Source organism: Anolis sagrei, chromosome 4 (genome assembly GCF_037176765.1).
Source record: "Anolis sagrei isolate rAnoSag1 chromosome 4, rAnoSag1.mat, whole genome shotgun sequence".
Classification (NCBI taxonomy): domain Eukaryota; kingdom Metazoa; phylum Chordata; class Lepidosauria; order Squamata; family Dactyloidae; genus Anolis; species Anolis sagrei.
The window spans coordinates 178227059-178238364 of NC_090024.1; the positions used below are offsets into that span (position 1 = coordinate 178227059).

General features: G+C 44.3%; 1 protein-coding gene across 1 annotated transcript in view; it reads right to left on the minus strand.

The window, feature by feature from the left end:
• Window positions 1-11306, minus strand: part of LOC132773879 (vitamin D3 hydroxylase-associated protein-like) — a 31241-nt gene that overhangs the window by 12470 nt on the left and 7465 nt on the right. Inside the window, exons 5-8 of the mRNA XM_060773440.2 lie at window positions 11087-11293; window positions 8586-8626; window positions 5970-6094; window positions 1041-1166 (exon numbers count right to left, since the gene is read on the minus strand). Of these exons, the coding sequence (XP_060629423.2) occupies window positions 1041-1166; window positions 5970-6094; window positions 8586-8626; window positions 11087-11293 (499 nt within the window). The remainder of the gene's footprint in view (window positions 1-1040; window positions 1167-5969; window positions 6095-8585; window positions 8627-11086; window positions 11294-11306) is intronic.

The following is an 11306-nucleotide window of genomic DNA, read 5'->3' on the forward strand; positions in this document are numbered from 1 at the left end:
GTATAATGTAATGGGGAAATGGAAAAAGAATATTGGTGTTGATTAATTTTATTTTCTCCAAGTCTGTTGACTTTTCCTGTTCAAATGATATTTTATTACTATACTCACAATCTTATTGTGTAAACAAACTTACTGATGCAAAGAGTTTCATGACTAAAAGTATTTTTTTTAAAAACCTAACATACATGCTTGATAGAAAAATAAGCTTATCAGATTTCTAATTTGTTCCTAGCTCCACAAATATTCATTTACACCACCATCAAACAAGAGATGCAAACATAAGTCTGAATAAGTAGCAGACATCTTTGGTGAAGTAGAGCTCTGCTAGAGATGCAAAACACTTAATGAGGCAAAGCTGGAAATATAAATTTTAGTCTGTAGTTGATGACTGCTAGGATGTAATAGTAAGTGTGGCCACAGAGATGTAAATCTCTGATTATTTTATCCTTGCATGTGAGGGTGAATAATTATTATAGTTTTCTCCTTGCCTGGAAGAAAATAAATATTCTTCTGAAGTACCCACTCTGTATCCTAATGCCTAATTGTGTTACAAAGGAATTACTCTGTACACAGAATACATGGATCATTTTGCACAGCAATCCCATTTTCTGAGAAGAAAAACATGGATTTACAAGAGGAGTCATTCTGTGCAGAGATTCCCACCATTCTTCTAATAAGGAACCAAAGCTGCTTACAATATAAAACAAAAAGCTAAAATAAATGTTTAGAAAGCAGAAAATGGATTTTCATACACACACAAAAATTATCTCATATGTTTTTCTATGTAGGACAATTGTTCCACCACACCATTTGAATATTGGGAGAAAATGTGCAAGATTAGGCGCTAGTCTGTTATTCTTCCTGATGGGGTTTCCCAGCAATGTGGAAATAGTCTGCAGCAGTTAGTATTTAGTTGTTTGTTTATTGACTTTATTTATACCCCACCCATCTCACTCCAATTTAATGCCATATGAACAAACAGCAGTATTCATTGGCAGTCTCCCATTCAGACACTAACTGTCTATGAGCACAGAGCTTACCATATGCCCTGCTTCTTGAAGGAGTTTTCTAGTTTCCTGCACAGCTCGTTTCATACTGGGAGATGACTGGAAATATCCATCATCATCGTAGTATCCAATGCGGAGGGGCCTGGAACTAGAGTAAATCTACAAAAAGGTGGATCTTTGGTTAATGCTTGATCATCACATAATTGAGATGAAAAATTCCTCAGATGTTTGTGGTTTTTCATAGCTCACCCAGCACTAAAGACCAAGGGCATTCTATCTCTTTCCATAGGAATGTCCCTCAAATGGCAACAACTTGTTCATCTCTATCTAGATGCAGTCTATCTCCACTATCTTTGGGGGATACTCAGAGTTTGCATAGATATACAAAATGACAAATAACAGCAAAATTATTTATTTATTTATTTATTATTTGCATTTATTTACCGCCACTCTCAGCCCGAAGGCGACTCGTGGCGGTGTACAAAACATAGAACATAAAGACAACAATTACAATAAATTCAGGGTCATAACACACATTTAACTAACACACAGTTAAAAGTCCGCTTCGTCTTGTTTGGGTCACAGTCAGTCTCGTAGTCAAGGTCCATTCCAGTGGTCGTTCCAAAGCATAGCACTTAATTGAAGGCCTTTTCAAAAAGCCAGGTTTTCAGGCCCTTGCGGAAGGCCAGGAGGGAAGGCGCCTGTCTAATTTCAGCGGGGAGGGAGTTCCAGAGCCGGGGGGCCACCACCGAGAAGGCCCGCTCTCTAGTCCCCGCCAAGCGTGCCTGTGAGGCAGGCGGGACCGAGAGAAGGGCCTCCCCGGATGATCTCAAGGTCCTCGTGGGCTCGTAGGCCGAGATGCGGTACTCAAGGTATTTTGGGCCGGAACCGTTTAGGGCTTTGTAGGTTAGCACCAGCACCTTGAATTGGGCCCGGTAGCTGATCGGCAGCCAGTGGAGCTGGGACAGCAAGGGCGTTGTGCGCTCCCTGCGTCCCGCTCCGGTTAACAACATGGCTGCCGCGCGCTGGACTAGCTGAAGCTTCCGGGCCGTCTTCAAGGGCAGCCCCACGTAGAGAGCGTTGCAGTAGTCGAGGCGGGATGTGACCAAAGCGTGTACCACCGTGGCCAAGTCAGACTTCCCAAGATACGGGCGCAGCTGGCGCACAAGCCGGAGCTGTGCAAATGCTCCCCTGGTCACCGCTGAAACCTGGGGATCCAGGCTCAGCGATGAGTCCAGGGTCACACCCAAGCTGCGAACCTGCGCCTTCAAGGGGAGTGCGACCCCGTCCAGCACAGGCTGTAACCCTATACCCTGTTCGGCCTTGCGACTGACCAGGAGTACCTCTGTCTTGTCTGGATTTAATTTCAGTTTGTTGGCCCTCATCCAGACCGTCACAGCGGCCAGGCACCGGTTCAGGACTTCGACAGCCTCCTTAGTAGCAGGTGGGAAGGAGTGACAGAGTTGGACGTCATCTGCGTACAGGTGACACCGCACCCCGAAACTCCGGATGATCTCGCCCAGCGGCTTCATGTAGATGTTAAACAGCATGGGGGACAGTATGGAGCCCTGAGGAACACCACAGGTCAAGGGCTGTGGTGTTGAACAGGAGTCCCCCAATAACACCTTCTGGGTGCGACCCTCCAGAAATGACTGGAGCCACCGCAAAGCGGTGCCCCCAAGGCCCATCTCTGCAAGGCGTCCCAGAAGAATACCGTGGTCGACGGTATCGAAGGCCGCTGAGAGGTCCAGAAGCACCAACAGGGACACACTCCCCCTGTCTAGCTCCCGGCGGAGATCATCCACTAAGGCGACCAAGACCGTCTCAGTACCATGTCCCGGTCTGAAACCAGACTGCGCCGGATCCAGATAATCCGTGTCTCTCAAGAATACCTGGAGTTGTGAGGCCACCACGCTTTCCATGACTTTGCCCAAAAAGGGAAGATTGGAAACAGGCCGAAAGTTGTCAAATTTAGTGGGGTCCAGTGATGGTTTCTTCAACAGCGGCTTTATAATAGCCTGTTTTAGGCTCGCTGGAATCGTGCCTTCCCGAAGGGAGGCATTAACCACCACCGTTACCCACTCAGCCAATCCCCCTCTGGCCTCTTTCAGAAGCCAGGATGGGCAGGGGTCTAGGATGGACGTGGTAGGCCTCATTCCTCCAAGTATCTTGTCCACATCCTCGGGTTTCACAAACTGAAAAGAATCCATCAAAATAGGACAAGCAGGTGCTTGGGTCACATCCACAGAGACTGCATTTAATGTGGCGTCCAGTCCAGAACGGATCAAAGCGACTTTGTCTGCAAAGAACCGAGCAAATGCTTCACAGCGCGTGTCCGAGTTGTCAGGGCTCCCACCTGAGATAGGGGGAGTTAAAAGACCTCTGACAATCCGAAACAGCTCCGCCGGACGGTTTTTTGCAGACGCAATAGTAGCCGCAAAGAAAGTTTTCTTTGCGGCCTTTATTGCCGCGGCATATGCCCTTAGAAAGGACACAAACCGTGCTCGATTTGGCTCGCTTGGGTCCGAGCGCCACACGCTCTCTAGTTCCCTCTTCCTTCGCTTCATCGCTGCCAGCTCCTCAGTAAACCAAGGGGCTGGTTTAGCTCGGTTACTTGAGAGGGGACGTTCCGGAGCGATCCTGTCAATTGCCCTGGTCATCTCCCCATTCCAGAGAGCGACCAAGGCCTCGACATGGTCGCCTACCGAGGTGGCGGGAAACTCCCCAAGAGCCGTCAGGAATCCATTCGGATCCATAAGCCTCCTGGGGCGGACCATCTTAATGGGTCCTCCACCCTTGCGGAGGTTAGGGGGCGCAGTGAGCCTAAATCTGATCAGGAAGTGGTCGGTCCATGGCAACGGAGAGATGGACAACTCCTCCACACCGCCACCTTGCTCCCATCCCTGGCAGAAAACCAAGTCCAATGTGTGTCCAGCACAGTGGGTGGGGCCAGTTATTTGTTGGGACAGCCCCATGGTTGCCATGGCAGACATGAAGTCCTGAGCCGCTCCTGTGAGGGTTGCCTCGGCATGGATGTTGAAGTCCCCCAGCACAAGTAGCCGTTGGGACTCCACCACCAGGCTCGAGACCACCCCCGCTAGCTCAGGCAGGGAGACTGTAGTGCAGCGAGGTGGACGGTACACTACAAGAATCCCCATTCTGTCCCGGTCACCCACCCTCAGGTGGACGCATTCGAAGTTTGTGGTCTGCGGGATGGGGCTCCTGGTCAGATGGATGGAATCTCTATAGACCACTGCGACCCCGCCTCCCCGTCCTCCGGCTCTTGGTTGGTGTTGCACGGAGAAACCTGGAGGACAAAGCTGGGAGAGATTTACGCCCCCAGCTTCATCCAACCAGGTCTCCGTGATGCACGCCAGATCTGCCCGCTCTTCCAGGATTAAGTCCTGGATCCAGGTCGTTTTGCCGTTGACAGATCTGGCGTTCAACAACACCACCTTCAAGCCGGAGGGTCCGCTCACCTGGTTACACCAATTTACCTTAGGAGACCGGTTGGGGATTGTTAATATGGATAAGCGGTCCGAATTAGGCCGAATTCGTGGTCTCCTTTTCCCGCATCTCCTCCTTCCCACCACGACCTCTATGGGGGCCCCTCGGCTCGTGGAATACCTCCCCCCCTCCATGCCGCAGTCTAACGCCAGGATCTTGCTTTCTGCTATATTCGTAGCTAGATTTTCCAGTCTTTGCCAATCTCCTTTCTTCCCCACTACCCCCCTCCCCACCTCATGTTTATTTGCAGGGTCCAGCCCACCACTCCCCTTGTCTTTCACAATATACAGAAGTAACAAGGATAGCACACCAAAGGGGATGGGGGACCACATGGATGGCAACGATACAAGGCAATGTTGGAGGTTCTGGCCACACCGCTAGAATGGTTCATAAAGGGCACAATAAGGAGCTAGATCTAAAGTGCAATCGCTGGTAGCTAGATCTAAAGTGCAATCGCTAATAGCTAAAGTGCAATAGCTAAAGTGCAGTAGCTAAAGTGCGGCACGGAGGGATAGGAAGGGGCGAAAGTGCTAATGCGGTTGGAGGCACAGGCGGCGCCTTACAGTGCTCTCTTACATAAAGTGCTATAGCTCGTGTTTAAATCACATATACAACCGATGTAAGTCCAAGGAATGTGCTACCTAAATTAAGGACAACTGGCTGAAGAAGTCCTTAGAGGTATCATAGTTTGTTGGATTTGGATAAATGAAGCCACAGATTCTAGTCACACAGATTTGAGGGGTGGGGGAGAGGTTCTACTATACTACTATACTCAATTGTACTAATAGTGGCATCATACAGTACACTCACTAAATGACAGTAAAAGGTAAAGGTAAAGGTTTTCCCGTGACGTTAAGTCCAGTCATGCCCGACTCTGAGGTGCGGTGCTCATTTCCATTTCTAAGCCGAAGAGCCAGCATTGTCCATAGACATCTCCAAGGTCATGTGGCTGGCATGACTGCATGGAATGCCATTACCTTCCCGCCAGAGTGGTACCTATTGATCTACTCACATTTGCATGTTTTCGAACTGCTAGGTTGGCAGAAGCTGGGGCTGACAGCGGAAGCTCACGCCGCTTCCTGGAATCAAACCTGCGACCTTTCAACCAACAAGCTCAGCAGCTCAGCACTTTAACCCACTGCTCAGTCATATATCTGGACTGAACTAAGGAATTTCCTTTTGCCAGGAAGTTCTGAGAAGCACACTGGCTGGTGTGTAAGCTTTCCATGACATTAACTCTGGTTTACTAGCCCTGTCCTTCTAACTTCTAACCCTAGGCAGGAATAAAACATTACATGTCCACTGTGAGTACCTATTTACAGTTCTTTGTATGAAGGACTTGGCAAATTGTAACACACAATCCCATCATAGAGGGTATAAACTTCCATTATAATAATCAGAAGAATATCTTAATTTTTTTCCGTTTTATAACATCCCCGAGTCCAGTTCCATTACCTCTTCATTGAAGGGCAGTGGTGGCACAGCTAGATCTAGGTGAAACATTTCATCACAGAGAAGGGCCTTCATGCACAGAACCAGACTGTCCACATTTCTTGCCATTGGACCAGGCACAGAGATTGCTAAAAATGAAAGAGGGAAATAACTGAACATATGGTGGAAAAACAGATGTGACTTTGGGACTGACTTCCAGACATTAGGTGATAGATTGGCCTACCAGTGCCCTTAAACTAGTGGTTCCCATGTTGGGCTATCGCTGCTTGAGGCAACCAACTCACTGGTGACAGGGCAGGAAAACCCTATTGTTGTTGTGTGTCTTCCAGTTGTCTCCAACTTCTGGTGACCCTAAGGTTACCCTATCGTGGAGTTTTCTGAGGCTGAGATTATGTAACTCCCCCAAGATCACCTAGTGAGTTTCCACGGCCAAGTAACGAATCAAGACCTGGTCTCCAGAGTAGTGATCCAACATTCAGACCACTATACCACAATGACTCATCACTATAACATATGGCAGTGATCTCAGGTCTCCTTGTGTGACAAGATGCTAGATTAATTGAAGATACACCAGAAAACCATGGTTTAGTGGTTTGTTGTTGTTGTTTCTAACACACAGTGACCTTGAAGTAAGCCAATCATGGGTCTCCTTGTTCAGACAAAGGCAAAGGCACTCCAGATTCCCTCAATCTGAGTCATATTAGACTTCATAGTTCATAACCAGTGCCTTGAATTGGATGGTGAAGTGGACTGGCAGCCAACAAAACTGATGTAACAGGGGAACTGTAGCATTTTATAATCCATACATCACTCACTTCTTGTTTATGCCGAAGGAAAGAAACTTTAAAGCTTCCCTGTTAAGTAGGGAATGGACCATAATTTTCCATTATGGCTAAATAGAGGAAAAACATAACCGATTCACAAAGTATGATATTAAAGAGAATGCTGATCCCGACTTGATTAAACCTAGATAAAATGGAAAGCTGGTGTTTCTTCAAAAGCCAAGCAAAAGCTTTGAAATTATTTTTCTGGTCAGCTGAAACCGAGAAATGCATGATAAACATTTAGCTTTACCTCTAACATGGTCCATGTACTTTTGTAACAAAAGTACAATTTCATGACACAAGGGCTCTGTGAGTGGAAAGTGAATGTGAGTACCAATGGAAGTAAATTATATGTAGATTTTAAAAGATGTGCTGTCTATTTATTGCTGTTGCATGCTTTCAAATTGTTTCTAGCTTATGGCTTCTCTAAGGTGAATCTGTCACAGGGTTTTCTTGGTAAGACTTCTTCAGAAGCATTTTGCCTTTGCTTTTCTCTGAGGCTGAGAGAGTGTGAATTTCCCAAGGTCTCCCAGTAGGTTTCCATAGCTGAGTAGGGACTCACGGTCTCCAGGGCTGTAGATCAAGGCTCAATCAAGGCTCAAACCATTACACCACACTAGCTCTTATGTTTGGATAGGAAATAATTTTGTCAGTACCATACCTAACGTGCCTTTTTATTGTTAGGTATCAGAATAATAGTATTGCCTTAGTTTGCAAGTCTGACTATTATGGCACATACTTGAGAAAATTCTTTAATGGTAGGGGAAGCTAAGCCATCGGAGGAAAAACATCTTCTTTGATGTCTAATATGACCTTGAGTTTTGTATGTGAAACTTGAGCATAGCATTGACCTGCAAATCATTTGCTATAAATGTTAATGGACATAAATCTGGTGTGATGAGAGTTTTAAAACATGCGAACTGATACTTTAAGAGGCTAAATATATATGTTAATATATATTAATATGGCAAGAAGTAGCAAAAGAGATAGACATAATTATTTCCCATAAAGGCTGATGATTAAAAGGTTAAGGCAAGGAAGTCCCACAAGAAATCTGAGCTCTCTACAACTCATGAGATAGTGGTAGGTTAGTGCCCATGCCCCCTCTGAAATATAGGGCAAAAATTGCAGGATATCATAAGATTAGAAGGTAATACCCAAATCAGGACAAAATCCCAAAACTATAAGAAAGCAATACTTTAATTAGGGTAAACTACAATTCCACCATTTTGGAACTTATGAGAAAAGAGCTATAGCCACACTTTTGATTTTTAGCCAATGTAGTATTTGTTTATAATCACATATGTTGTGTACATGTGCACAAACAAAAACATACCACTTGATACTATTTTTATTGGCCAATTTTTCAGTTTAAAAGATTTTCCTGGGTGCAGTTCAAGTAAAACGGATATCAAAAAATTTAAGCCCTTTGCAAAATTAAGCTTTGTCATAATTAAGCAATAATGTCATCATTTGCCTTATTCCCCTTTTGTGTGCATTTTTTGCATATAGTCTGCAGAATATTCATGGCAGTTGAATGTGTTATAATGTATCTGGTCTTCATTTATTAAAATAACTAATCACAAAAAGAAAGAGATAGGCAGTTGGCCTCTTTATAAAAGGGCATTTGGGATTGAAGAGAAAGAGCAAAAGAAAACAATTTTGAATTCCAATTGCTTATCAGAAGAAGACCACCATATTCATCAAAGGCCATGGTACTTGTTTTGAATTTTCCCATGAGCTGAGTAAAAGTTTCACCTCTAGCTTATATTTTATCAGCGAGGAAGTTGCTCACCTGAGTCCATTCCAGGTATAGGAGTGGTAGAACCTTTGTCGCTACACAACAAGAAACGAGAAAAGCAAATTAATGATGGAGAAAAGCCAAATGGCAGAGAGAGCCAAAGAGACCCAAGCCATGAAATGCAAGTGACATGTGTCAAAGGATGTTACTAATAGCTGCAAGCTATTGGAAAGCCATTGGAAATTCTGCACAGGGCACCTTCAGTATTTTTCCCTCTGATAGGGAAATATTATAGGCACCTTTCATTATCTCTAATTAATATTCTAGCCTCTATAAATCTGCACGTAGGAAACAGTTATCGGACACCCACCTTTCGCTGAAGCAGATCATGGATATTTTAACTATGCAGCTTGCATACACTGTGGATTCAAACAATTTCACTTCCCTTCTTAGAGTTTAAACCAGAACTAACAACAATTTGCAGAGAGATTTGAGCTTTAAGTGAAAACAGGCTCTGGACCTTCCCCATGTTTAATACTTTCAGTGGCACAGCCCACTTTTTAGTCCAAAAGTTAGGGGTTACGCTGCTAATACAGTTCTCTCCACCACCACCTCCCATCCCCAGTGTTCTTCCACATATATAGTCAAATTTCCTTGAAAACTGATGTATCTTCAAGTACTTGGAAAGTTTAGCTATGTGTGAAATAGCATCTCACAAAGGGCTGGCATTGCCTTCCATTAACTCAACTTTTGCTTAGGAAAAGAAAGCTGAGATCTTGCTATTTATGGTATACATTTCTAGCACTGAAATGTGAGTAGAAATACAATAGGGCTAATTACAGAATCTGTTTTAATGCCAAAACCCAAAAACTATAGGCAGGTCGATATCTTGTTGAATGAATATAGGCAGGTCATAGGTCTAGGATCTGAATTAAACAGGCTTCTTGATAAGGGAAATTTGAATATAGTCATCCTTGAGGTTTTGAGGGATGGGGAAAAAATCTGTAGAGTCTCCCTCAATTGGCAAGGGTAAGAGGAAGCAGGCAAATGCTCCAGTACAGAACAAAGATGTCTCCACAGAGAGACAAGTGTGAATTTGAAGAGGCACAAATACAGGGTGAAAGGAAGAAATGTTTCAAGGGGAAATCATGCAAAACAAATCCTTGTTGTGCCTTCCTTCCATCTGGAAATCTGTGTCCTCAATGTGAAAGACCATATGGATCCAGAATAGGTCTTTGCAGTCACTTACAGATTTACTGCCAAGACTCAACCTTTAGAATACAATCATCCTTGGTCATGAATGATCGCTTGTGCTGATGAATGAAGGGCAATCACTCATCTTGGGTCACTAATAGCCCAGCATTTTTTTCCAATCTGGCCCATCTCTTTACAGGCAGTTCTTTTCCTGTTGCAATAGCATTTGCCTCCTAGTCAACATCTCTATCTATCTCCTATTCTCTCCTTCCTTCTACCCAGGAAAAATGGGCATGAAAAAAGAGAAAAGGCCAACAGGTTGGCTGGACGACCAACTATGGAGCATAATGTCTGGAGCAGTGGTTCGTAACCTGTGGGTCCCCAGGTGTTTTGGCCTACAACTCCCAGAAATATAAGCCAGTTTACCAGCTGTTAGGATTTCTGGGAGTTGAAAGCTAAAACATCTGGGGACCCACAGGTTGAGAACCACTGGTCTAGAGCAATATGCTCAGGTCTCTGAGCTCACACATATCATCTCTCTCTTGTTATTATTCTTCTTTGGATAGGACAAGAGACAACTTGTTGTAGTAATGCAGTGACTGGTCAGAGCTTCTAAGAAGGGATGGTATTTAGGAGTGACATGAGGAGAATCTATTCCTTTGAAACATGACGGCATCTTATGGGCACAATGAATCAGGTTGTTATTGAGAAGCAGATAATGATGGTGGATAATAATGATCTAGTCATTTTTGTGTGCAATGTGATTCTTGGGAACTGCCTGTTTGAAAAGTTGTGGGCCACATGGTTCAAGCATGCAAGAAAAAGCAGAGAGAGAGAGAGAGAGAGAGAGACTGGTCAATGATGAGATGAATCAGATGAATCAGATGATTTTGTGAGTGTATTGATGTGTATGTGTGTGTACGTGTATATGTGTATAGATAAATGGGTTGTGCATAATGCATGTGGATAGATGTAAAAGAGAAAGCAATTGAGAATAAATGATGGATAAAGGTCAGGTTTTGTGTATGATGATAGGTAGATGACATGTGTCTGACTATCATCAGCTACATCCCACAACCACCTCCACTAAAGAAAAGCACCCCATGATTTGAAAATAGTTCACTGCCTCTGCTTTAATATCATCTAGGTCTTGGCAAATTACCCTCATGCTAAAAGAAGTAGCATTTATGATCCAAGAACTAGCCTGATATAGATTTCTGAAAATAAAAAAGTAGAAAGTACATTTCAAGAAAATCTGTGTGCATACAGTTTACTTTTAGATTCCAATGCATCTTCTTATTATTCAGTTGCTTACAAATGCTATATGGATACCTATTTGTTTCCAAATTGATGAAACCTACCTCACTCTATAGCCGGTGGGTTTGAATCCACAGATCCCACAAAAGCCACAAGGTACTCGGATACTTGCAGCCACATCTGTTCCAATCCCAAGAATAGAGCCTCCTCCTCCAATAAGTGCCGCTTCCCCTCCACTGGAGCCTCCTGAGGATTTTTTGTGGTTGAATGGGTTCAGGGTTTGTCCAAAGAGTGTATTGCCACAGTCAATGCTGAGTCAAAGGA